Here is a 27,416-nt window from a genome sequence, read left to right on the forward strand (position 1 = left end):
AGCGGCGGAGCGGGGCGCGGGGCGCGGGGCGCGGGATGGCGGCGCTGGGGGCGCTGGTGAAGAAGGCGTGGAGCGTGCGGAGGGTGCTGGTGCTGCTGTGCGCCCCCGTGGCCCTGGTGCCCGTGCTGCTCAGCCTGCCCCCCAAGGTACCCGGCACCGCCGGAGGGTGCCCGAGGGACCGCCCGGGGGGGGGGCAGGGGGTGGGGGCACCGGTTTTGGGGCGCAGGGGGTGGGCACGGGGTGGGGATGGGGCTCGCCTGCCGGGGGGGGTGCCACCACATCGGGGGTGCCCGCTTGGGGGTGTGGGGTGAGGGCACCGAGCAGGGGACGGGGCCGTGGGGGGCTGCGAGTGGGGGCTGCAGTTTGGGGGGCACCAAAGCCGCGGACCTGGAGCACAAATGGGGTGCGCTGACTTGGGGTGCGGAGCAGGTGTATGGAGCGGAGTTAGGGGCTGGGGTCATGAAGTGTGGAGCTCAGCCCTGGGGACACACAGGGGCCCAGCTCGCAGCTCGCTGCCCTCCTGCTGCAGCCCCTGACCCTAACCAGAGTCCCCCTGTAGGGTCTGTCCACAGAGGAGGGGACACCAGAGCCTGCAGCCCGCCAGAGCTCCTCAGGGTGCAAATGGAGGGGGCATCTTGGGGTTGTTGTAATCTTTTAGTGGAAAGGGGGTAGAGCAAGTGAACTGTGTTCATGTTGCTTGTGTAGGCACTGGGACGTTGCGAGCAGCCCATGGCTCTCAAACCGAGTGGCACTGAGTGGAAGTTTTTGCTGATGCCTGGCTGCCTTGTGCTGGTTTTTATCAGCGGCTCTGAAAGTAGCGCTGGGAGAAACTGAGGCACAGCGCAGGGCCACAGCCAGCGTCCCGCAGCGAGCTGCATGCAGAGCTGGGCTGGGGGCGAGCCCCTGGGCGCAGGGACAGCGGTTCCACCGGGCCCTGCCACCCCGTCCCCTGCACCGCAGGAGGGACCGGGCAGGCGGGGTGGGCAGCGGGGTCGTGCTGGGGCACTGGGAAGGGCAGTGGGGCTGTAGGTGCCTCCTGCACTGCTCCGGGAGGCTCCTGGGGAGAGGCTGTGTCTGAAAAAACTTTGTGAGTGACATGTTTGTGGTGTTCTGTAGGTGTGGAGTAGATCAGTTTGGTAAGCTTTGGGCTTTGGTGTGTGAGATAGGCTGCATGTCAGGTAGCATCTGTGGCAAAACTGGAGAGGGAAGGGTTTTGCAGCTGTCCCGTACACACAGCTCTCGTGCGCCAGGAGCATCCTTGGGTGGACGTCCACGGGGCTCTGAAGTCACTGGGAAATTTTGTGCCACTGACTTCAGTAGGCTCAGGATTTCACCCGTGTATTCTGACTCAGATCCATTTGAGAATGACTTTGTTTATATCAGAAAATAAGCGATGTTCAGTACGTAGTGATTACAGAGTGATTCAGATGTGGTAAGGACACGGAGGTGGCATTTACTTCTGCCGGTGTAGTGCTTGTTGGTGAAACCTTTATATTCAAGATAGCAAAATAAATCTCCTTAATTAAAAAAAAAATAGTAGTATGACCATTGCTGTATTAATAACACAATATATTAAAAGAGAAAACCCTTCTTTGGATGTAATCTCATTTTTTTTTCTTTCTAATTTGCATTATTTGGCTGAGTTCTTAATAGGAGTATATTGAATGTTTGCCTCAGAGCAAAAAGCACATTGCATAACAGGTACTTCATCCCCTTTCAGAGTCATAAGTAGCTCATATTTGTTTGTACATTCATTTACTGCAGCTGAACAAGTGGCTTCAATGATATTTAATGTTTCCCCGTTTGACTCTGGCACTTGTAAATTCTGGAGCTGTGGTTATAGGGCGAGGAGATGAGCTGTGCACAGCGCACAAGTTCATGTCTGAGCCAGGCAGTGGTTAATCATGGGAGTAAATCACAGATGAACCCGGCACCGTGCTGAGGGAAAGCCCTGCCTCTGATGCCCATTTCACTGCTGGAAGTGCATACTGATAGAGCGACTGCAGGGGTTGGGGTGTTTGGGAAAGGAAGGAAGAAAAACCCCTCTGGTGGTGTAACAGGACTGCCTGCCCCGACTCCAGCCGTGCAGCGCTGGGGGCATGCTCCTCCCTGTGACCTGCGGAGAAAGAAGTGCTCGCACAGCCCAGGCTGATCGGCTGTATTAAGGGAAGACTGGGGATGGAAAAGGGCAACTGCTTCCAGCTACAAAGCTGAAGGAGCAGCAGGGTAGGGAAGGAGAGGACATGGCCTCACTGAATGCCCACTGATGATAGCGATCTGTGCTCGTGTACCTGTGAGCGCCGAGTGTGTCACAGTTAGCCGTGAGTCTGTCCAGTCCCTGCATCGCTGCTGTCAAAACGCTGACACTGGTGCTAGCGTGGCTGCTCAAGCAGCGGGATGTTTAAGGCCAGCCCTGCTGTGCCCTCCCCAAGTTGTCCCCACGTTCAGCCTGCAGCCGTGAGTAACCAGACCGCTGCACCAGGTCGTGTTCAGGGGGCAGTGACTCACCTGCTGTTTCAACACGAAGTCGCCCCTTGTTTTGTTCAGCAAGAGAGGAAGCTTGCTGTTGCACCAACATGGGATTAAGCTCAGCCATCCGGAGCTGTGCTCCAGCCAAGCTGCAGGGGCGGTGGGAAGCAAAGGGAAGGGTTTGCGCTTCTAACAGCAGCATGACAACATGGGGAGTGGGGAGCAGGAGCAGGTGAGGGCTCAGTGAGTGGGGAGTTGGGTGTTGCTGGAGTTTGGAAGCTATCCTGCTGTGAGATGGGAGATGTGTGCCCCCAGCTGCACCGCATGGGTCACGGTTTGTCCCGACATGGGACTGGAGTCCAGCCTTGGCTGTCTTGGGCAGCCACATCACAGGAGTGGCCTCGGGCACTCAGCAAGCTCCATCCCAGAAAGAATTCAAGTTCAGGTCTGCTGGTGGTGGTACTGGGAGGCTGTCCCAGACAGGGCACCCACAGAGAGCAGGCTGGGGCAGGAGAAGCCCCTGGGGGAGGCAGAGCTGTTGTAGCAAGCTTTATGCTGAGTTCTGGCACAGCTGGAGCATGGGAGTGTTGGACGGGCTGGAGAGCCCCATGTCCTGCTGGGACAGTCACTGTGCTACCAGCAGGGTGTCAGAGAAACCCCAGAGATGAGAAGCAGTGAGGCCCAGCCCCTGCAAGTCTCAGGAGGAGGCTTCCCTCATGAGAGAAGGTGTCCTAGAGGCATCTCTGCAGTACTTTCCTGCTCTGCGAGTGCTAAAATCTCACGTCAAGCCAGAATTTGCCTTCTCCCCACTGAGATGCTCAGTAGCACAAGGGATCAGAGCCTTAAAAAGCCACCTGAGGTTTGGCTTTACGGGCAGCACCTCATTTGTCTCTGGAGACCAAGAAATCATGACCTACACTTTGTGTAATGGAGAACCACAAGTAGGATGCGGTTTCTCAAATGTGCTTCTGGCAAAACCCGATGGCCTGTGTGCAATGGGCTTTCCAGTGAAACCTGCTCCTTGGTGACCTCTCCCTGGAGGCAAAATCCTTTGAGGAAAAACCATACATCAGGTCTGGCCTTACTTATGGCTGCTGAACTCCAGCATCCACACCTGCACGCTACTCCTAAAGCCCTCGTCAGCTGTCACCCTACAGCGGTTGATCTCCAAGTTGCCCTGCGTGTCCTTTCAGAGGTGGATCGTCAGGGCTGGTGCTGACATTATATTAATACCCCTTGTTGGTATTTGATGTCCTTTGTAGGCTGCAGTCTTGTAGAAGGAGACTTGCCTCAGTGCTTTTGTCAGCAGTCTCCTTTCTCGTGAATAGAGAAGTGAAATTTCTGCTTTGCCAGCAGGTTTGCCTAGCCCTCTGGGTGCGCTCCCCAAAGCGTGGCTGGAGCAGTGAGAAATGGGTTGTGCCCGTCACATAGCACAGCACAAGGAAAGGCTCCGGGTGGCTTCCCAGCACCAGGCTCTCCGCACAAGGGTCCGTGTCGCCTCCCGCTCTGGTGGCTGCTGAAATGGCTGAAATTTTTGTCCTGTGAGCGGAAGTGCTGGCGACCCCCCGGCTCGCGGAGCTGTGAATGATTGCAAAAAGCTCGGCAGGGCAGGAGGGGCTGGAGGAACTGTTCTGCTGGAAGGGGCATGGGGGGCACTTTTAATGAGCTGTGCAAAGAGCTTGTTCCAACAGCTCCTAATGAACTCAATGTCTACAGCCACTTGGCTTGGTAACAGCTGAGGCAGCCAAATCTGCTAAAAGGAGCTCTGAGCAGGCGAATGGGTCCCAGTGCCTTCAGAAAACAGGCTTGACTTCCTCAGTGGACATAGAGCCATTTAACATTGACTTGGATGTAATGAGTCTTCCTGATGAGAACAAGGAGACTTTAGGAACTTCCAGAAGAAAAATGGTTTTGCTTGCGCTCAAAAGCAAGGAACAGAGACCATCTCCAAAGGAAGGCGCTGGGGGGGAATGGGTGATGCTAAAGGAGGCGATGTGGTTGGGCATGGTGTGTGGGGAGGTGGAAGGAGCTGGGCCCCAGGCTGGAGCAATGCCCGCTGCGTGCTGCGGTGCAGGAGCACGGGTGGGCAGGGGCAGCTCTTAGGAGAGCAGCCTGGCAGGTGAAACAGTGACTGCAGCCTGCTTATGTTTCATGCACAAAGTCCGTCTTTGTGTTATATATGCACTTGGTGATTTAGAAAGGCCAAATTCACTAACGTAGTGATCAGTTAAAAGAGGTGAGAGGAAGAACTTCAATGAGGAAAGAGGAGGGATAACTGGCAGCTGGGTGACTACCATTTACCAGCATGGAGATAAGGCGAGCCTGGCTCAGAGCAAGCTGGCACAGAGGATGTGAAAACAGCAATGCTCGTGGTGGAAAAAGGACAGTTGACAAGAATTAACATTAATTGGAAGCTAAGAACCATAGACAACATGAAAAGGGATGTGAAAGAATTGACGAAGAAATCCCTGGGCAGGGCGTTGCAGATGATGAGCAGTATTTCAAGTGTGTGACGCAAAAGGAATCTGAATCAGGATACTCTATTGCCAGATAGATAACGCAGAAAAAAAGCTGTATTCAATGCAGTATTTCTGTTCTGGACCTGTAATACAATACTATAACATATTAAATATTTTTATCATGACAGTGACTAAAGGGAAATGAAAATACTTGCTTGAGATGACACCACGTAATTAGTTGAACATGACTGCAAGACTGGGTACCCACAGCCAAGAGGAGAGGATTAATGTGGTGTTTGTACACACAGACACATGGAAGTTAAGCAAGGGCAGTGAGAATCTACCAGGCTGCTATCTGCTGAGGTTGTGGCTTTTTCCAGAATGCCTTCCCAGACTGCTTCCACAGTTCCAAAGCAACCTTGACGAACTGAAGAAGTTTCAGAGTGAGCAAAGGACAGGAGAACAAGCCACATGGTGAAAGACTTCAGCAGTTTGGCCAAGTTCTTTAAAAAAAAAAAAAAACAAACCAACCAACCAAAAAAAACAGAGGTATGAGAGCACATCCCTTGTGAGCAGAGTTTGGAGAAGGGTGGTCCAGGCTGAGGGATAAAGGTAGAGCATCAAACCAGATGCAGAGAATGACGTTCAGGTTACCACAACAGAATTTTAACAGTGAGGTTAATTGGGGTTGAACAGCTCACTAAACTTGTGGTGGTTTCACCATCACAGAAAAGGTTTCTTTTTTTCCTACCAAAACATTGCAGATCTATAAAATGATGCTGAAATGGAGATTACTTCAAGTGGGGAGCCTGGTTAACCTTACACAGTGTCAAGTTGTCATATGGTGCTCTTTTAGCTTTGACATCCATCAGTGTTTGAAGTTGTAGGATCTATTGCTGCCTCCAAGGGGAAGTGTGAGGCTCAGACCTCTGAGGCAAGGAAGATTCTCTGGAAGATGCCTGTTTTCACCATGAGCCATGAAATTTGCCCACTTTGACCTCCAGCTGTCTCATTTGTGAAGCAGAGAAAAGGTTCTATTTTTCTGCCAGGGACAAAACACTTCAAAAGTTTAAGTGCTTCATAAGCTTTATGTCTTTTTGGTGTAACTCCAGAGCAAAATATCTTCACAAGCATTCACTTTAGCTGTAAGAGCTTATGCCCCTGTGCTAATAGCCCCTTTCTAGCCACTCTGCAAATACCCAGAGCCAAACAGCTCTGCTGGCAGGAATGCTGGTAAACAGGGCTTGTTTCATGTCCAGATTACATAATGTTTGCAGGAGCTGTGTTAGGAGAAATCAGATTCAAATACCCATCCCCTTGGAGAACAGGCTGTGGCCGAGGTGGCCAGTAACACCGTCAGGGCTGCAAACTGGGGGCAGTTTGTGAGCAAGATGCTAAAAGCTACCGGTACTTTTTTACACTGCGTAGTTCCAAGTATCATAGATAGGATACTTCTTTGTGATGATAGTGGGATAAAAGGGCTTGAAAAGCTCTGGTTTTGGCCAAAATATCTGTTGGTATTGGGTTCTGGAGGGACCTGTAGGCCCCTCCTTTGCCTGGTCATAGGACGGGTGCTGGGGAGAGCACGTGAGAGGCGATGTGGCTGCGAGGATGCACATGCAGAGGCTGGTGGAGCAAAACCAAAGCTTGGCTGGGCCTTAGGGTAGGGCTTCTTCAAGCGCTGGGCCCATCTGGTGGGGTTCTGTAAGCGCTGGGCTGTCTGGGAGCTTACTGGGCCTGCTGGGGAGCAAGGTCTGGCAGAAGCTCCTCGTGTCCCCTTCAGCTTGGTGGTGGGGACTGATGGCTCTTGCATGCCCACGCCTTGGTGCTATGCCTGGGCAAGCTGGTTCTCCTCATCTGACCCACATTCCCTGCCAGCACCTCCTTTCCCCAGGGCACCTCACCTCCCCGTATCCCCTCTGGGAGCCCGCCTGCCCGTGGGAGATTGCCCTTGCCAGAGCTCAGCAGGTCCCCAACGTGGAAAATCCCCGGTGCCTTCAGTGCAGCAAAGACAGCATCTGTGTCTGGAGGGGCAGAGGTCGCTCTCGAGGGTCTTGTGCAACAGCAAGGAGAGCTGCTCTAGTCCAGAGCCACGGAGCACTTTCTTGGAAATCATTAAATGGTTATAAAATTAACCCGATCACAAGACCCATTTAAAAGTTTGTATTTGCTACCATTTTTCCCCCTGAACTTTGACAGAATTATTTTGAAACAAACAAACAAATAAACAAGCAAAACACATAACAAAGCTGCCTGGAGGTGAGAGGAGTAGAAAGGAGTGACACAGCATGAGCGGGCGAAGGATGAGGGTTAGGAGGTGAAGGTGGGACCGCTCCTGGGGGCGGCTGTGACCATCCCCATGGAAGACCATTCTTCCGACATCAGTTAGCATTTGCTGGCGGTATACTAATGCAACTTGCAGGGTACTGGGGCAGTAATTAACATTTGCAAGGTATTTTCAGGAAAAAAAAAAACCACAAAACTTTCGATTTTATTAAGGGTTTGGTTCAATTTTATGAATGGCTTTACATTTTTATTCTGTGGAGCACTTACTCCAAAGCTGAGTTATTCTGAAGTGGTCTCGTTCCTTTCTTTTTCAATGATTGCCCTATTTTAAATGAAAACTTGTTTAATATAGGTGCGGTTTGTCTTCTTTTGGGGTAGAATAGGATGGACAAACATTACTGCAGCTTTCTTTTTAAAGAGGTTCGCTGATGATAGGTTGGTGTTGTTGATAGGTTTCATTTCAGTAAAACCCTCCATACAGCAGTTTTCTGCCCTGTTTCGGTTTTACCCCTTGGCTTTTCATCTTACAGTGAAGATTAGTTTTTAGATTCATGCTGTATTTCATTGCAATGTTTCCCAGAACATTTTCCATACACTAGAAAATAAATATCCCTTAGTTCATAATTACCTTTCTAAATCATAATTCATCTGTTTAATGAAGTCAATTGAAATCTTTACTGATCTGCTCTTATATCAAGGTGTTGTTAAATATTTGCAGTTGCTCTACCCCTGTAAGAGGCAAACTGTTTGTTCTGAAGTTCACTGGTGCAATTTTCCTTGCAGAAAACTAAAGAACATTTTGCCATTGGGAGAAAAAAAATAATTTTTATGGCCTTTAGAGGCTGAATGGAAAATGACTTAATGAGAGCAAAACTATTTCTTTGGTATATAGAAAGAGCCAGAGCAAAGAGGAATTATTAGTTGCCATGGGAATGAAATCACTCATCTAGTGTGCAAACATTTTAAATGTGGATTTTTACTACTATGCAAAAATTAGTGGTATTGGCTTTGTTGTTCGGGTTGCACAACAAAGTTCAGGGGAAGTAAAGCCATCAGGCGCTCACGGAAACCGCCGGGTGCCAGATCTGAGCTCTGGGAACAGAAAGGTTTTACTTCACAGTACCTAGTATGTCAGTGCACCGTGATCTAAAATCGGGACTATAAGCAGTCTTTGAATGCAGGGCTTAGGAACCTGATGTGATGCAGGAGCTCTCCTGTGATTAACATATTTGACAGCTATTCAATAATCGAAGCAAATTGTTCTTGGTTCTTTGGTATTGTCTTTTCCACATGCACGGAGGCACCTGAGTTTTACAACGTAAATTACTTGTCAGACACAAAGTTGGAAGGCTAGAGGTGAACGACACCTGTCATTTGCCAATTTTCAGACGTGTTCGATGACAAATCCCAGTTGTGTCTCAGTGTGTGCCAGCGGCCTGAAGGGAGCATTTTGCAGGTGGCCTGATGCCTTTTGGCTCAGCCCTACCTGCTTGCGCCTTGCTGTGCTCTCAGCAGCTTCAGCTGGGCCCTGCTCTCCCCAGAAGTCCTCGCACGGAGCCCGGGAGCCGCGCTGGCCTCCCCCGGCAGAGCCTCAGCCCGCCGGGCAGGGGAGGAAGGTCCGGGCGGAGGAGGCACAGAGGTGCCTTTGAGAAACAATTCAACCTGTTCGACAAGCTGGAAGAGAGCGGGGAAATAAATAGCTCTGTAGCTTCCAAACAGCTCTGGGCAGTTATTTATAGCGCTGTGGGCACCCTGCCTTGCGGCCGCTGACAATAACCCCCTTCAGCCCCGCCGCGGCCTGGTGGCTCCGGCTTCTCGCCTTGCGCTGGGCTCCGTCCGCCCCCCAGGTGCTGCCCTGGGCTCTGCTCCTCGGGCTGGGGAGCATTGTCCTGACTCCTTTCCTTGTCTTGACTCCTTTCCATAGCTCCTGGTTTAAGCTGTGGATGTCGGGAGAAGTGGCTCTGCTCCGGTCGTGCCTCCGGGGGGATGAATGAATCAGGAGCGCTCACTGTCCGCCAGCCTTGGCATGGGAGGCACAGGGCTGGGGCGAGCTCTCCACGCTCAGGATGTGGCATGGCACCAGAGAGCTTGATTTATTGATTTCCTGAGGGACTGGGATGGGTTGCCTTGGAAGGGTTTCTAACGGATCTCTCAGGAGACCCTGATCCAGTCAAAGAAGCTTTTCTGTGTGCCTCCTATTATGAATAGGGGGACTTGATGCATCCATCTCTGAAAGCTGTTTACTCATAGCCATGCAAAGCCCGATCCATGGAAATTGGAGAGAAAGCACAAACATATTGAGTGTAGCAGCTGTCAGGTATGGGGACACCTAAGGACATTAGCAGCTCTTGCCCTAGCAGCAGCGCATGCTGAGAGTTAGCACCCCAAGTCAACGTGGAGGAGCAGCTCCTTCTCTCCAGACTTCCTTGGATGGTGCCTCTGTGCTTCCACCCTGCAGCACATAGGAAGCTCAGGAAATTGAGGAGGATTTGGGTTTTGCCATGCTTTCAGAGAATGTGTAACCCCTTACACAATCTAGGGAGGAAGATGTTGCCCTTAATGGGAACGATGCGGGGGAAATATAGTATCCTTGAAGGAATAACTGGTGCGTATTGCTTGTCTCAGTGTCTCCAATTGAGAAGATTTCTCTAACACCACATCTTTCTTTTCCTCTCTGTTTCTCTTGCAGGAAGGACGATGCCTCTACGTGATCCTACTGATGGCCCTGTACTGGTGCACGGAGGCGCTGCCCCTGGCTGTGACGGCCCTGCTGCCCATCGTCCTCTTCCCCTTCCTGGGCATCCTCCCGTCTAACAAAGTCTGCCCGCAGTATTTTTTAGACACCAATTTCCTCTTTCTCAGTGGTTTAATCATGGCTTCAGCCATTGAGGAGTGGAATTTGCACCGCAGGATCGCCCTCCGGGTCCTGATGCTGGTGGGAGTACAGCCAGCCAGGTGACTGCTGGGGCAGGGGGTGTCCATGGGGGGACACGAGCTGCAGGTGGCTTGGGCACACACTGCTTTTTCCTATTAATTTTATGATATCCCTGCACATGAGCTTTTCTTCCTGTAGCTAGAATATGTTATCACTTGCCAAACTCAAGACATTCAACTTTTTCTTTCTTCTCTCTTCCAGGTTAATTTTAGGGATGATGTTGACAACGTCCTTCCTGTCCATGTGGTTAAGTAACACTGCCTCCACTGCTATGATGCTTCCAATCGCAAATGCAATTTTGAAAAGCCTCTTTGGGGAGAAAGACGCCTCTAAGAATATGAACAGGGAACATGAAGAAATCCAAGGTAATTGAGACAGGGCAGTAGTATGAGCCAGCTGAGGTCTGCCCTGCTGCCATCAAATATGCCCCAGTGCTGGTCCCATTTTAATACTTATTTCATTAATGTGGTGGAAGGGTATTGACATAAAGCTTCCTCTTATCCTGCTCCTTCTGTATGCCATGCCAGAGGCAATACTTAAGAGTTGGAAATGTCTGGAAAAAACAAGAAATGGTGATCCCCACTGCTCCCCAGACCTGTCACTGGCACAAGTGGAAGTCCAGCTCTGCGTGCCCACTGGGATGTGGTGATGATGGGGTTTCTAAGGTGCCTCGCTGTAGGGTGTCCAGAGCTGGGGGTGCTGTAGATACCCCTACAGCTGTGTGCTGCGTAATGGTGCCTTGCTGCAGGGATGGGCGAGGGTCGCAGCCCCTCCGTGGCAGCACGCACAGCTGCCCTGCGCACAGGTCGTTTCTTCTGTTTTCCTATTTCCTCCCTCGTGAAACTGGAGCCTGAACTGGGAGAGAAGGGGAGAATGAAAAGCAGGGATGGCAGGCTGAACATGTATTTGTAAAGTGCTTTGTGATGTCCCATGGTCCAGCTCGGTGTCACTCGGTGTTGAGAGTGAGCAGGTTCTGGACAGGCTTGGTCAGGGATACGAGGTCAGAGCAAGCCTTCCTCCAGCCACCTCTCGGGAGTTTGGGATTCTGGCAGGCAGGGATGAAAAACAGCAAAAAGGAAATGAATCAGTGAAGTCCCCTTTGCAGTTATTGCTGATAGTACGATCAGTAGTCACGGCTTCTCTTTTTCACACTAATTAGATGTTCTTCTGTCTCTGCAATTTTAAAAAAATGGCTTTTTGGTTCCCACTGAGTCCTAAAGCAGGATAATGAGTCCCCAGAAGAAGACTGAAACATGCGTACTCTAATACTAAAGATCAAACTAATCGTTCGTCATTAATGTCTAGCAATCATGAGATGTTTGCACTCCAGGCTGCTTTATCACATTTGCTTTATGAATTTTTGACCGTGCATGTATAGTGAAATCAACCCCACTGACCTTCTTGCTATGTTTTCTTATTCTATGGAAGCACTGTGTTCTGTGGGCCTCCTTTTAACCTTCTTGACCCCATTCTCTGACATGATTTGAGTGTGTAGTTGTGAGAGTAGTTTAGGAACATATAAAACCGAGACCCCCCTTTTTCCTAGACACTGGCTAGCACAGAGTTACTGTCCCTGGCTCAAAATGCTTAGGGTGCTGAGAGAAGCCAGCAAAGGGAGAGGGATGCAAGTAGAAGAATGAATAAAATGATGCTTTGCAAATATCATGTGATTGCGTGATGATGTATTTTTCTTTTGAGGTAGAGACTTGTAATGAATACAGGGGAAGTATACACATACACACATACAGTGCTGTCTCTGATCAATGGGTCGTATTTCTCTGCTGCTGAGACCCTCCAGGTTGCAATCAGCTATGCCCATGCTCAACCATGTGGACAAATTTTTGTAGATGAGTAGATTTGCATGCTTGAGTTGGTGATAGCAAAACTTTGGAGTAGATCTTTTCCTCATTTTTACATTACTAGCTATTGATACGAGAATTCAGATGAACTTTGGCATTCGAAATTTCAGCTGTTTCTGGTTGTTCAAGGTGAAGGTGGGGTTATGAACTGATCACCACCAAGCAGGCTTCTTTTGTTTTGTTTTGTTTTGTTTCCAGTGGGTGGAAATATTTTGAGGGGGTCTTTTATTTTTTTTAGGAGCAATAGAAATATCACTAAAGCCAAACTGCTCTAGGACAAGCCTTTTCTGCCTCCAAAGTATACAAGCTATTTGGGCGAAATGGACACTGAATCTGCCTCATGCTGCTCCATGCAAGGCCAGATCCCAGCCCAGTGGTTTTGCCTCTTTTAACTTACAGACCCTGTACAAATTTTCAGTCCCTTTTTACGAGTTTCATAGGAAATGATTGCTCTGCAGAAAGTCTGCCTTTCCTTCTCGTGGTTGCCTTTTGCAGACCTTCCTGGAGAGGTAACTCACAGGTGATCCTGGCCAGATGGGAAGGGAGTTTGGGCTTAACAGGGGAAAACTGGAAAAATGTTAAAAAGTGGAATGAAATATGTGTCCTTGGCTTGAATGGGACATCAGTGGTGAGAAGCCTTGGGCTAAACCCGATGGGGGATCAACAGTCAGCCACAGGTTAATATTCTTCTAATTACAACCCTCTAATGCAGCACCCTTGGAATGAAAGCTCAGCATGTGTGCATCCAAGCCAATTAACTCTGATTCGGTAAATTAGCCATGTGTAAAACATGACAGTGCAAAACGGCCTGGCTCACTGAGCTGGAATGAGGGGGCTGTCCTCGGCGCTCACGTGTGCGAGCCCGGAGACTTTGACCAGTGGCTCCTCTCCGTGCACTGCTTTCAGTGTCAGGGGCACAGACAGGCAGAAGAGGGTCGGGTTTTGGCCTGAGGGGGGGGCGCAGGGAAGTCTGGGGACTGCTGGGGTGGCTGTGGTGGGTGACAGCAGTCAGCTGGCCTGGGGGGGTGCAGGGATGCACCAAAAACGGGCAGAGCCCAAGTACACGTACAGAGGCCGTGGTGACCTGGACTGAAAGTGGATGAAACTCCTGAATGTTCCTGTCCTACAGGGGATATGGAAAATAGGGTTTAGTAGCACATCCCTGCTCCCAACCTCAGGCGGTCAAGCCAGAACTACAACTGCTACGAGCCTTAAGAAGAGATAAGGTTAAAAAAAAAAAAAAGTGTTTGTATTGCATTTCTGGTCTATCTTACAATTTTGCTTTCTGAGTTCTCCATGGGGCACACACCCATATGTGTGTGGCAGTGTGATGTACACCTCCCAGTTTACTGCTGAAGAGCACGTGGGTCCTTCTGGTCAAAATTTACCCTTTCCCCAAGTGCTGCTGAGTCGTGGCTGTCTTCCCTGTGGCTGGTGATAAGGACACTGGGGCAAAGCCCGTGAGATGTACAGGAGGGTCCCTGAGAACTGCGTGTGCCACCAGTTTCTCCTGTGGCAGCCCCAGACTTGTGTTGAGGTCAGGGTGTGGGAGGAGCTGCCTGGCCAGTTGTGGAGGGGGTGGTGGGCTTGGGAAGGGTCCCTGCTCTTGGGGTGGGCGTCAGAGGGCCTGGTACAAAGCCTAATCCTCAAATATGTCCCGCTCTCTCCTTTATAGAGGGAAACACAGCTGCACGGTGACTTCGCAGACTTCCCAGGGGGAAGGGGGAGCTCTGAGGCTCTGAGGGCTCCTGCTCAGCCTCAGGGAACGTGCCCTGGGGATACACCAGGCCCAATTCTTCTTCCTAAGAATGAGCTATGGTTAACTCCTCCCCCCAAAAAAAAACCTACCCCAAGCCCACACCTGGGTACATGGCACCCAGGAGCCCACGCCCATGCTGGAATACCCCAGGGCCTGAACAGTGGCAGAAATAGCACCAGGAGAGAGCACCTCTGGGTGCTGGAGGAGAAGCGGGGTGCTGCGGCAGGCCCAGAGCGGTGACAGCAGCAGCCAGGCTCCTTCATCCCCTCCGGGTGCTCCTGACCCCGTCACCAAGGCGTGAGCTCCCCCTTCGTTTGTGTGCTCCCTCCTCAGTAAAGGGCTGTTTGCTCCCTTCCGCTGTTTGGTTCAAGGAGGATTTTCTAGATGCTTTGAACTGTTTTAAAGTCCTAATCTTTCTTTTTCAGCATCTTTACAGCAGAATAAACTTTACACTGTACCAACTGAGATGCAGTTTCTGGCAAGTACTGAGGAGTAAGTTAACTATTAAGTTTGTATTAGAGAGTTGAGACAGAGCATTATCCCCTGAGCTAGACCCAGATGTAGGAATTTGAAATTCAATCACTGAAATGTTTTGATTGCACCACAGCTCCCAGTCGCTAAAGACTGGCCACAGAACCCCTCCTCTCTGTGTCCAGCATCCTTCCACACATCCGAATCATTGCAGGGATTTTCCAGTCACCCTGGAGCGGTACCAGAGGTGTCTCCTGCTGGGAAATGGTTCTTTGGCTCTCCCAGGAGCATCAAAAGTGTGAAGCCAGTGGTGTAAAACCACTAGGATTTACACAGTGCTGACAGTCCTGCTTTGATAACAACGATGGGAATGAAACAGCTCTTCAGGAATAGGAGTTTCTTTCCCCTCGGTGCTATCAAAATTTTCCTTTTTTGTTCCTTTGAGCACTTTATGCCGAGTTTTTCAAGTGGCTGAGGGGCTGGCCAAGGCACGTGCAGCGTTCAGGTGCTGAGGGTGCTCTGCACGCCTGCAGGTCCTGCCTGGTGCTTCTCCGAGCCCCCTCCTGCCACGCGGAGCTGCCCAGGTGTCCCGGAGGGCAGCGTGAGCTTGGCTTTCTAAAAACTGGGAGTTTGCCTTCTTGTCAGGCTCTGAATTGGCTGTGCTGTGTTTAAAACAGGGCTTTCACTGGATTCTCTTTTGGACTGTTTTAAAGCAAAGATCTGACGGAGGAGAAGGAGGTTGCCAGCGATGCGCTCTCAGACTTAAAGAAGGAGGAAGAGTACAAAACGAACATATGGAAAGGCTTCCTCATCTCAATCCCGTACGCAGCCAGCATCGGGGGCACGGCGACGCTGACGGGAACCGCACCAAACCTCATCCTTTTGGGACAGCTGAAGAGGTATGGGAGGCCGTCCTGGAGAGCCCTACCTGTCTGCCAGGGTAAATCCTGCACAGCCAGGAAGTACTCTCTGTCCCTGTGAGAAATTCCCTTCTGTGCCGAGAGCTAGCTTGGAAAATTCATGCCCTTTCAAAACGTTTTGGGAAACTTCGTGAGTAGATGAAGGCAGAATGGTTGCACCAGACTGAGCAGTGCTGAGCAGGTTCCTAGTGCCCGTGTGGGTCACCTCACTGCTGCTCTTAACCCCACTGAGTTTAATGGGACTTGACCACCTGCTTAAAATTAGGCTCGTAAGGGTTGTCATGAAAAGGGCTGAGTAGTGTTTTGTGAGCAATTATATCTGCTGCTGTATGGTAGAAAGGAAAAATAAGGAGCCCAGTGCTTCTGGCCTGTTGTCCTAGGCATAAAAAACGCCTCCTGTGTTCCTAGGAGCGTAGAGCTGTGCCATCCTAAGTGCCTCCAGGTACTTCTTAACTCTGTCCTCCACAAGCAGTATGTTAAGGCTCTCCCAGGCTTGTGCAACATCCCTATGAAGTTCAGGTTCAGACCCTCCAGCAGCTTTTTGCACCAGGATTTAATCCTGGGTGTTGAAGATCATTGTCGTAGAAGAGTATCAGCCATCCGGAGAGAGATTTTCAAGTCTCCCCCTGCACAGCTGGGCTAGGTGAGCTGTGCCCGGCTGGGTAGCCCAGGGGTTGTTCCAGCGCTCCCCAGATCATCTAGAGCCCAGACGGGTGCTGTGCACACGGGGGAATGTTCTTAAATGCACAACGCGAGTTTGTGGGGTATTTTGCTGCTGGTTTCAGATGTTCGCCCTTAAATTGAAGGGTGGTTTTCCCTTCTTGCATTAACTTGATTTTTTCCCCATTTGCTTAGTTATTTTCCAGAATGTGATGTGGTGAACTTTGGTTCTTGGTTTATGTTTGCATTTCCTTTAATGCTGATTTTTCTTCTCGTGGGATGGCTATGGATCTCCATCCTGTATGGAGGAATCAACCTGAGGTATGTTTATATTCCCTGCACATATACACTTCTCTGGTTACGCCAGCATTGTGAAATACATATTCATTATGATTCTCATACTAAGTCTAACGATATCACCCAGAATCATCTGCTTGACAGTGGAGGGTTTCATCACTAACTTCAGGGTGCTCATGCTGTAACAAATCCCCTCTTTTTAAGAAGCTGTATGTGTGTTGTCTTCAGCAAAATGCTCCCAGATCTGTAAACATTTTCTGAGTACTGCTGTCACAAGAGAGTCTTTTATCTTTCCTACCAAGAGCATCTGCTTTCTGCTCCCACCCTGCTCATTGCTGCTAGCTGACTGCTGAGGGGAAGGGTTGGATGCAGCCCTGACGGTGGCTGTGGTCTGTCCAGAAAGGGGCTGGAGTGGTGTGGGATGGGAAGGGGTTAAACAAGGAAATGGCTGTGCAACCGCTCAGCAAACACTGAAGAAGCAAAAATCTCTGAACAACAAATGAAACAGTAGTGTTTTCACAGCTCTCACCAAAACCCCTTTTGCAAATGTGACTGCGTGCAAAGTTTTGTGCTGCAGATGTGGGTGAAGACTGGAATAAGCCCACCAGAGTCAGACCAGGCAGATTCCCTGCGGATGGGCATTGCCACGTAACGCTGAAATCGCTGTGTGATGCAAAGTCACCCTGCTCAGAATCAGTCCCCAGAGATCTGGCGTTCAGGCAGGTGCTTGCTGTTAAAATAGGCTCTCATTAGGGTTAGGGCTGAATGCTTCCTAAAAAGTCCCCACTCTTCCATCTCAGGTTGCAGGCAGTTTCAAGCATTTGGATGCATGCAGTAGATGTTTGCTGAGATGGATCAGGGAAGTTTTACAGAAATCTCATACCCAGCTGAAATACATGTAGAGAATATGTGTTACATGTGCATTCAGTGAAACGCAATTATTTGAGCTTGTTTCACTGCCTGACTTAGGCTGGGGGAAGTCAGTGGCAGAACGGCTTTGGCAGAAGGGAAAGCAGGATTGGACTTTGAAGACCAGCGTGAAATCTCGGTTGTCCTGGAATTAGTAACAGAAATCTCCTGGAACGTAAGAGCCAGGATTTGTTCCTAGGGCTGGAACTTGGGTTTGGAACAGATTACTTCATAACAAGGCTTCGTTTTACAACAACGCGTTAATCTATAACTGAGAGTAACATGTTTTACTGGTAAACCTTTGCTGCATGCATGCAACCCTGAGTGTACACAGCTTAAAACACTTGCAGCGGTGCCACACAGATTATTTTGGAGCCCTTTTTCCCTCTGTACACTCTCGTATGTGATAGTAACAAACTCATAGCCCTGCTTCCACCAGGGACCATACAGAACTTCTAATAGATAGAAAAGTCTTTAATTGTTATTCTGAGTTACAAACACAAATAGCAAGGGGAAAAAAAAAAAAGAGAACAGGTGTCCAAATATTTACATTGTCTCAGAGGCAGGAAAAAAATCAATGGGAAAGTTTCAAGCTAGAAAATGACAAACGCCACTCCTTAAATTGCTGGGGGGGCTCCACGCATGGCCAGGGGATGCTCTGCTGGCTCTCAGCTGCTCTGCGGCCGTGTGCCCAGGGCTCTCATGAGCCCGGACTCATGCATCCTGTGCTAAGGGCTGGGGCATGGCCCTGGCACAACTGAGCAGGTGAGGGACAGGAGGTAGTTCTGCTGGCCAAACCCCCAGGCAAAATGCGAAACGTCTCTTCTGCTCGGAGAACGTGATGCTTTTTGTTTTGTTTGGCTCCTCTCTGTCCGCACGGAGCCCGGCTTTATTGGGATAGCTGTGGCCAGCACGGAGCAGAATTCCCAAGTGGCAAAGTGCCTCGGGAGGGACACTGCGAGGCCGCACAAGTACAGCCACCGGCCTGCTGGCGTTCGGCTGCTGGGATTGCAACAGCTCGGGAGTAGTGGCTGGGCTTTCTGTATGGGCAGAAAAGTACAGACAGACGGACGCCACTCCACTAGCGGGCTGGCTTTGCTTAAATCCAAAAGACATTAAAAGGCTGAGGTGTTGGTTGATTGTGACGATGAAGCTGCCGTTTGTAGCACCCTCCTAGACTCAAAAAAGCAGGTACATCTGTTTGAGGTTCCGAAATTCCTGATGATCAACAATTCTTCTGTACAGAAGACCTGGCCACGATTTCCCATTGAAATGATGACACAATGAAGCAAGCTCAGGCACTGCAGGGCCTGGTGGGTGCAGCTGGTGTGGACACTTGGGTTTTGTAGTTTCACCAAGGTCACAGGCAGGGCTAGTTCAGGCATGGGACACGATGGGAGGTGAAGTGCAAGACATGAATATATCGTTTGTATGCACATGCTCCAAAGGATCAAACGGCATGTGCGGTCAGCGCACCGGGCTAAGAGGCTTAGCCAGGAGCACATTAACATTCCCGGCTGTGGAGAAATTCCCCACATTTTTGTTGAGCCTCAGCAGCATCCTGAGATTGCCCAGGAAATTGCAAGTGACATGAGGAGTGAAGGGACAGGTTCATTTTCCATGTCACCCGCTGCCTGGTGTTCTGCCCGGGTAGTTATCTGCTAGAGATGATGAAATCCTGCAATGCCGGGATTTTCTTTTGGCAATCACAGCCCGTGCTGGGGGAAACAGTGCAGAATATAAATGAGACAAAACTTCCTACCCTCTGTGGGGTTTCTTTTGTATGAAAGCAGACTTTCTTCCTCAGTCCTGCTGAACAGTCAGTGTACTTAAGGTGCTTTGCTTTGCTGCGTTTTCATCCCCGTGCCCTGGCCAGGAGCTGTCTGCCCCTCTCGCTGCAGACCCACATTTCTGCATGCTGCTGAGCTGCATGCTTCTGGCGCCAGGGGCTAGGCTCTGTAGGTGACACCAGGGCTTTTCCACTGCTATTCAGAGCCGGGCTCCTAGTATATCAGAAAGCATGCCCTCAAAATACAAACCAAGCTCACTATCGGTGTCATCGGGGCAGCTGGCTGCACACATGCCCCTCTCTGTGCACATGGACGTGGCCACCAGCACGCTTGTGTCTTGTCACAAGTGGGAGGAAATATCCACGTCCAGCTGCACCCTGCGAGGCGTGGGGCTCTGTTTGCCAGGCTGTTCCCACTCTCGGTGAGCTGAAGATAATCCAAACGGAGAGATGTGCAGCCGCGGGGAGTTCCTCTGGGAGGAAGTTTCTCTTTGAAGCTTGCAGAGCAGGCACTGAAGGAGTTCACCGAGTGTGCACGTGCTGCAGTAGTAAATGCAGCCTTCGTGATGGTGCCAGTGGTGTTGGGCACATTTGACGATGTGACTATGTCTCTTGGCAGGGGCTGGAGAACAAAAAAATCAAATATAAGAGTGGACGCAGAAGCCCGTGCCAGAGAAGTGATAAAGGAGGACTATCAGAAACTGGGCCCAACAAAGTGAGTCATCGAGTCGGGACCGAAATGAAAAAGAAATCGAGTGGGTTGGAAATGTCCTGTCTTAAGAGGGATGAACTGGGGGAAAGTTTTTGTTTGTTTGTTTGTTTTGTTTTGTTTTGCTTTGTTTTTTTTTAGCAGAAAATGAAATACACATTTCTACTCTATTTGTGACCTGGTGAAGTTGCTTTTTTGCGTGCTCCCTCCTCTTCATTTTCACTAACAGGAATAACAGCAAATAGCAGCTTGTACTCAAATCTTATCAAGAACAAAGTTCATATTATAGAGTGGATTCATGCTGGGCTGTTTAATTACTGTTTGTAGTTTTTCTGCTCCAGGAACCAAAGCAATCCTGTTTGCTTTATGTAACTAACCGATACAGGCTGAATTTTGGAGATTTGTGCATTCCTGTTTTAGCTGTTCTGCAAGGCAGGAAGCATTTGCTGAGGAGGCTGATGAATCACACAATAGATATAAATCATATAGATTGTGGATATACTTTATGAAACCTTAAAAGCTGCTCGAAGAAAGCCTATGGAAAGAATTTAAATCCATTTCATGCAGTAGGTCATTTTTTCTGAATAACTTCTTCAACGTTATAAGTCACATGAAGAAAGAACATGACACTTTTAGCTTCTTATTGTGGTTTCTCAGAAGTCTTGTCTTCTGGAAGAAGCATGCAGGTTGCAATGATGGGGTCATAGACAGGAGAAAAGAACCACCAGAAAGAAACATGAGAGTTTTAGATTTATGAGAAATGCCCAGAAAGGGGGAAACAGGAAAGGCTAAGTATCTCCAAGAATCAAAGCATAGGTATATCCAACCAGCCACCAATACTCTGGGCAACCAGGGCTGGTGAAGATTTTTGAAACTGTAGGTCTTAGCCTCAAAAGGTCTGTGGTTCTCCATCTGTAAAATAATATTCTTATGCTCACGGCGATGCTGGGAGAATTCAGTGGTGTTTGTGTCGTGCTATTGACATTGTAATTGTTGCTGCTGTGTGGAAAATGGAGTGGTTCTTCAAAGACAATTGGTTGGGCCTGTGCTGTAAATGAAAGAAATTGGTTTAGTTGTTCCGTTCAGTACATTATCGAGCAGCCTGCAAAATGTCTCTGAAGAATCAAAGTCCCACTTTGAGGTCTAGGAGCGAGAAAGCCCATTAAGCCATGCTTGACCAATTTGATTAGCAGCCCCGTAACTTCAAATCAGCGTAAGTGGCTTCTTCCCAACAGTTTACATGCCCTTCCTTGTGCTCTGAGAGGTTTTAAACAGAGTTTTAAGACATTGCCTTGGTTAAATCTTGACCCCACTAGAATCAAGCCTAATACTTACAGTATGATACTGCCATTTAAAGATCCCCATGCTATTTGTCAATGTGTCTAAAGGGTGCTGTTCAGGTTTTGATCCTGGAGAATGTCATTCCTGCTGTCTCATGTATGATTTGAATCTTAGCTGTTCTTTTACGTGGCTTGAACTGGAGTGAAACCACCCCTAGCTGGTCAGTATCAGCCCAAACCATGCCTTAGGAGTATCCCAGAGGGCAGTGATGAGAGGAATGACCTTGGGAAGCTGCTTGGTCCTTCCCTTCTGCCCCATCCACAGGGTCAACTTTGCAGACGTGTAGTGACATCTGCTCTGGGCATTCCTGATGCCCGTCTTTCCTGTCCTTGGTATCTTCCAGTAAGAGATCACTGCTGGCAAGTACCAACATCTGTAAATAGATTTGCAACCTATTCCAGTATTCCCCTGTAGTTATTTTTAGAGAAGCCGCCTAGCTTGTCACCCAACCGCTGCAGCCTGAGCTCGATACTTGCCCTGTCTTGGCCTCACCCCATTAGCACAACATTTTAACTACATTTCCTTTCATTTTAGGTTTGCGGAACAGGCAATTTTCTTCCTCTTCTGCATGTTTGCAATCATGCTTTTCTCAAGGGACCCCAAATTCATTCCAGGCTGGGCAAGCTTGTTTGCACCAGGGTAAGATTTTATTTTCATTCCACTGCCACATTTTTCAACAGCATTTCCAAGTCTGAGATTCCTGGGTTTCTGGTTGCATTGCTGAACACTGCTACTCAGGTTTCCTGGAATAAATTAAATGGAGCCCCAAGTTCCAGAGTGAGCTTAATTGTTTCTGTCTTGCGAAGGAGGTACATGAAGCCCTCTGGGAAGCTGGCACTGCAGCTTCTTCCATATGTGTGTTTGAGGCCATCCCTGGGGTTTGAGTGTGGGGAATATATGCTGTCTATACATACATATGCATATTTATATTGAATTCTTTATGCACTCCACTGATTTCACTGGAGGTCTGGAGAGTGAGGAACTGACTCTATGTGCTATTGTATCTGTTTTACACGTTCATCTCCCCTGTGACATCCATACCTTGGGAAGACAAACGGATAGAGCAGTTGGGGATCGCTAAATCTCAGGGAGGGTGTTATTTCTAAGCAGAAGAGATCTTCATAGTTTTTTGTTTGTTTGTTTGTTTGTTTTTATATATAAAACCCAAGCTTAACAAATGATTCCTTAATAGAACAAAGTAGTTATGGACTTCTGCTCATCAGTTAATAGCTTCTTACAATCAAACACGTTTAAGCTCTTTATTGGGTGGAGCCTGGCTTTCAGCTTACAGTCTGAGCGTTTTGCAAAGAGCTTCTATAAATTGTGTGGCCTGGACTCTGCGCCTCTGCTCCCTGCGAGGAGCTGGGGTATCCGTCCTCACAGCCCCTTGTGGACTGACCACAGCTCCACGGGCAGAACTGCTGGAGCATCGCTGTCAGGGGGGAATTTAGTCTTGTTTTTATATTTGCAGGGCTTTGGGGCAGTTTTTGCATGGGATTCTTCACAGCCTGTCTTAGAAATGTAGCTCTACAGGAAATTAAAAAGAAAAGAACTGTGAACAAGAGTTGTTCAAACCCGATGGAAACCTGTAATCTTCTTTCATAAATCCCCATTCCCTTAAACTTTGCAATTCTGCAGGCTTGTGCTTCTTACCAGTGTTTCTGCTGCTTTTGGACAGGTTTATCTCAGATGCGGTTACAGGAATCACCATCGTGATCATTCTCTTCTTCTTCCCTTCCCAAAAGCCTTCCTTCAGGTGGTGGTTTGACTTTAAGGGTGAGTAGGAGACCCCCAGGGCAGGGTCCCTGCCCTTGCCTGGGGTCAGTAACATCCCACTCTGGGACTGTGCCACCTGCGGGGCCATGCTGGCTTGGGGACACAGCCAGGACACACGGAGGCTGTTGTCTGATGTGCCAGCAGAGGTTCAGCAGTCACTGCCCTGCTGCCTGTTGCAGGAATGACTCGCTTGCTCATGTTGCTGTCAGACATGACGCTATGTGTGTTTGTGTGTGTTAGAGATCAGCGTTGACCTGCCATAGCAGACAGGCTTGTGGCACTTGCAGACATTCATTGTGTTGTCCAGACTGCAGGAAGATGTTTAATCAGGCCTCCTCTGGGTAAAATAGCTGTGCCCTTGTTCAACAGAAAATTACAGCCCCATTAGCGCATCCTTTCACATGGCAGAGCTCACTTCATTAAGTACTAAGAGATGGGCTGTAGGGGAGATGGGAGTTCTTTGCTATAAAACTCCCGGGTTGATGAATGGCAAGTGGAAAATTAGGAACATCTTCATGATTCAGATGGCAGAAAATTTCCTCCTTCCATGGACTCCCATCTGTTGAGGAAAATGTTTGTGCCTGTTACAGAAAGGAAATTAACCCGATGTTAGAAGTTCCCCAAGGAAGCCTCAAAGAAAACCTTAAATGCTAGAATTTCCTTTCTCTTCCTTTTTGTTAAGATCTTGTTTCCTGATATTAAGGTAAATGGTCTTTTAATTGTCTAGCTTAAGAGAATCCATATGCATATTTTAATCAACAGCAGCTCGTGGTTAGCGAGCTTCGCTGCTGATGTCAGGCTGATGATGTCGATGTCAGATGGTGACGGACGTGCTCCTGTTCGGGAGGGTGCGTGATGTGGGGTTTTCTCTTCGTCTAGCACCGAACACGGAGATGCAGCCCTTGCTGACGTGGAGGAAGGCCCAGGAGACCGTGCCCTGGAACATTATCCTGCTGCTCGGAGGAGGCTTTGCCATGGCGAAGGGCTGTGAGGTGAGGCTGCAGAGCTGCATTTTGTCACGGTGCCATACGGGGCCCTCGTTTGGCTCTGGGAAATTTTGCATCTGCAGTGTCACAACGCCAAAAAGATGTTTCTCAGCTGAAGGCATGTTTCTCAGCTCCCCTGACAACAATGCGCAGCAGAAAGTCAGGAAGGGTTAACAAATCTTGCAACTCCTTTCAGACTGCTCGCTGTTAGATCCCCTGAAGACACTGCAGTTGCGTGGGTGGTGAAGGTCATACACAATTTGCAGATCTATGAAAGGATCTGAGGAAAGGAGCCCTGCTCTGCAGCTTGTGTGCTCTCCCTTCTGCAGGAGTCCGGTCTGTCTGTGTGGATAGGAGGCCGCCTGCACCCCTTGGAGGGCGTACCCCCGCCCGTGGCCGTCATCCTCATCACAATTGTCATCGCCTTATTCACGGAGTTTGCCAGCAACACGGCCACTATTATCATCTTCCTGCCTGTCTTGGCCGAACTGGTAAGACAGCTCAGTGCTCAGAGGGCAGGTTTGTGGTGGCTGGGCTGGGACAGGCACCGTACAGGTCTTCTGCTCCTGGAGGGGGCTTTAGGCACTTTGAAATCCTTGCAGCAACAAAACAAGGGCCTGTGGCATAACGGGAACACTGCTGGATAATAATCCTTCAAATGTTGTTGGTGAGATGCATGATTGTCTGTCACAGAGTGGGGGATATGGCTCTGTACAGTGCACTAACTACTTGCATCTTTTAATTATATCCGCCTTTCGCTCCTAATCCCTGAGATACAATTTCTGTTCCTTTCTGTTTTTCAAGGCCATTCGTCTGAAAGTAAATCCCCTCTATTTAATGATACCAGGGACTATAGGATGCTCCTACGCATTCATGCTGCCAGTCTCAACGCCTCCTAACTCAATTGCATTTTCTTCTGGACACTTGATGGTCAAGGATATGGTAAGTTGCTTTAGCTATACAAGATGCTGAAAACAATCAATCTGAGTGAAATGTTGAAGAAAGTAACTTTCAGGCGTGTTACCAGTACAACATGTGAAAAGACAGAAATCTCGTACTGCAGTGTTGGAAGGCACAGGGATATAAAAGGAGCCTAAGGTCTAGGCCTGTGAGATTTGGAGCCATGGCTCCAAGTGATGGCAGAACTGATTTTAATTGTGCTCAGCATCTCTCAGCCCCTGCTCCTGCTCCTGCCACTGTCAGCAGCTCAACTTGCAGAGGTTTCTGGGCTCAGGAAAAGTTGCCCAGCTCAGTGAAATAAAGTTTATAAGCAAAATTAGGCTCAGTCATAGTTCCACCTTATATTCCTGTGGCTAAATGAATGCTATTGTTTTTGATGGGTCAAAGCTTGGTACGCATCCACAGAATGGCTTAAGAAAGCCCACTTAAAATGTTGTTAATATTAATGGCAATTAAACCTTACATTTTTATAATGTTCATATTCAATTAACTTTATTCTTCACGTGCTGTAGATGTCCATGCTAAACTCACCAGATGCCTTTGTGTTTCTTTTGTAGGCAAGAACGGGGTTGCTCATGAATCTTATGGGAGTTCTGCTTCTTAGCTTGGCTATGAACACGTGGGCCAAGAGCATCTTCCAGCTGGGGACCTTCCCTGCATGGGCTAACATCCATGCAGAAAATGCCACATCGCTCTTGCCAGCTGTAGAAAACGTCACTTTTAGTGCACTGAATAAAATATGAACAAAGCCACCCCAGGGGAAGGACTCACTCACTTAGGACTTGGGCACTGGAATCGTCAGCGCGTGCACAGGAAGAAGGCCCCATGGCTGCCCACACTGCATGGGACCCTCGGGTTAAATTTTATTTTTAGCAGTACCGGTCGGTGCCGCAACATCCGATTTTGATTTTCTCTGAAGATCCTTCCCCCCCTTCCACAGGCACCAATCGGATCCTCCCAGAGAATTTCAGCTGTCCCTCGCAGGTGGTTGTTACCTGCACAGCCTTGTAAGCGTCGAGCATCTGTGGGTAGGTGCCTCTCCCCCCATGAAAGCTATTGAGCTGTGCTGCTCCAGCTTCTGATACCCTTCCTCGTTTTGGAGAGCAGCCCCGGGTGGAGGCAAGTGGATTATTTCCGTGCAACCCAACGTGAGTGAGTGTATCAGAACCTGGCCGGGGAGGAGGCAGTGTGGGCCCGGTGCTCCTGGCAGGACCGCGGAGGCTGAGGGCTCGGCACGATCTCATGAGTAATTCTCTCATGTAAGGACGAAGACTATTTCTTCAGGCTTGTGCATGAAAGGATGATTCAGGAGACGTGTCGGTAGGACTCGGTGCGTTGCCCCATGCTTTGGGAACAGGAAGGCACCAGTTTGTTTCCAAACCTGGGCAATGTTTTGAAAACCCGGATTTCAGTCGCTGCCTGGCTCTTTGCACTGAGTGCAGATGGAGGTTTGGGGCCAAATTTGTTTCTGATGTAACTGTGTGGACATAGGTGGTGTTTCAGCTTTGGGAATGTGGCCAGTCTTAGGTTTGTGAGACTGACTCACTCATGGGCGACCTGCTGAGTCACAGGTCAGTGGGCAAGCTGCATTGGAATATTATTGACATTTCTGAAAAGTAGGCTTTGATTCTTAACATCTTTTAATTTCTGATTGCTTGGGTACTTTCAATGAAAGCATTGCAAATTGACTGTGATTTTAATCACCGTTTTATCCTTTTTTTTTTTTTAAATTTTCTGTAAGAATCTAAAATATTTAATTTTAAAGATCAGTCATTGAAATAAATAGACAGGAAGGTAAAGAATCTGATTCTTGGTTTAGGGAGGTGACTGGACTCTGGATTGTGCTCCGCTGGGTCCTTTCTCTGGTGGTGTGGGCTAGTGGCACGGCTGGTGTAACAGCTGGTGGCATGGGGTGAGGATCCAGCCCATCCCTCCTGCCCTCGTGCTGCTGACAAAGCCCAGGGCCAGGCTGGAGCTGGCAGGGTGATGCAGCCCTTGGGGCCAGTGCTTGCTGCTGCTGCTGGGTATTACCTTAGGGTCACACTTAGGCAGGGACTTGAGGTTGAACCGAAACCTCCAAAACCAGCCGAACATGGAACTTTGATCAATCAGGTTCAGAAAAAAACAATCCTTAATGTTCAGCGAAATCCTTCAGCTTAACAAAATCCATAATGATCGTGGAAAATGTACAATAAAGCACATTTGTTAGCACGTCACTTTGTCCTGTTTGCTCTGTAGACTGAGGGAAGAAGAGCAAAGCCCGAGCCTTCCCCTCCCCTAGCTTTCCCCCTGTGATTTTGGCTTTGCTTCCCGGGAGGAGCAGGAGATCTCCCTGCCAGCCTCCCAGGGCTTGGGCTCTCTGCATCGATGGGCTGTGTCGTGCTGTGGTGAGCCCAGTTTGGACTGAGAAGGGCAAGTAGGGTAAGTTGCTCCCTGCAGGTCTCTTTCCCAGCCGTCTGTCTGCGAACAGTGTGCTTCTGCTGCTGTCCCAGGGCCAGGGGGCAGGAAGGAACCCCGCTGTCCCTGTCCCCGTTCCCGTTCCCCAGTTCCCCAGCTAGGGCTGCTGCTGCTGCAGGGAGCTGCAGTCGGCTGCTGGAGCATCTGCTCTGCCCCCGTCCCTGCGCCAGAGGTGGGAAACTGAGGCAAGGAGGGGGACGGGGACCTCCCCGTGGTCACACAATGTGGCCTTGGCAGGCCTGGGAAAGGTGCAAGGAGCACCTGGATCCTAAGCCCCTGCTTTAGTCAAAGACCTGGCTTCTGCCAGCTTTAACCTCTTCATAACCAGGAGGCTGTGTGCATTTCCCAGGGCCCCCAGAGGATCTGAGTTAAGG

The 27,416-nt window shown here is 49.3% G+C and overlaps 1 protein-coding gene across 1 annotated transcript; it reads left to right on the forward strand.

The window, feature by feature from the left end:
• Window positions 1-26,796, forward strand: SLC13A3 (solute carrier family 13 member 3). The gene is made up of 13 exons (XM_066978346.1): window positions 1-146; window positions 9,904-10,169; window positions 10,351-10,514; window positions 14,193-14,259; window positions 14,952-15,137; window positions 16,014-16,139; window positions 19,433-19,528; window positions 21,398-21,502; window positions 22,542-22,639; window positions 23,519-23,631; window positions 23,955-24,116; window positions 24,430-24,567; window positions 25,143-26,796. The coding sequence occupies exons 1-13, from the start codon at window positions 36-38 to the stop codon at window positions 25,326-25,328; spliced, it is 1,818 nt and encodes a 605-aa protein (XP_066834447.1). The 5' UTR covers window positions 1-35; the 3' UTR covers window positions 25,329-26,796.
• The last annotated feature ends 620 nt before the right edge of the window (window positions 26,797-27,416 follow it).

Source organism: Anser cygnoides, chromosome 16, assembly GCF_040182565.1.
Source record: "Anser cygnoides isolate HZ-2024a breed goose chromosome 16, Taihu_goose_T2T_genome, whole genome shotgun sequence".
Lineage (NCBI taxonomy): Eukaryota > Metazoa > Chordata > Aves > Anseriformes > Anatidae > Anser > Anser cygnoides.

Excerpts from the sequence above, each read along its gene's own strand:
- SLC13A3 (XM_066978346.1), top strand. The coding sequence starts at position 36 with ATGGCGGCGCTGGGGGCGCTGGTGAAGAAGGCGTGGAGCGTGCGGAGG. Across the intron at positions 14,260-14,951 it reads TTTCTGGCAAGTACTGAGGA|CAAAGATCTGACGGAGGAGA; the intron begins GTAAGTTAACTA and ends ACTGTTTTAAAG. Across the intron at positions 22,640-23,518 it reads GTGGTGGTTTGACTTTAAGG|CACCGAACACGGAGATGCAG; the intron begins GTGAGTAGGAGA and ends CTCTTCGTCTAG.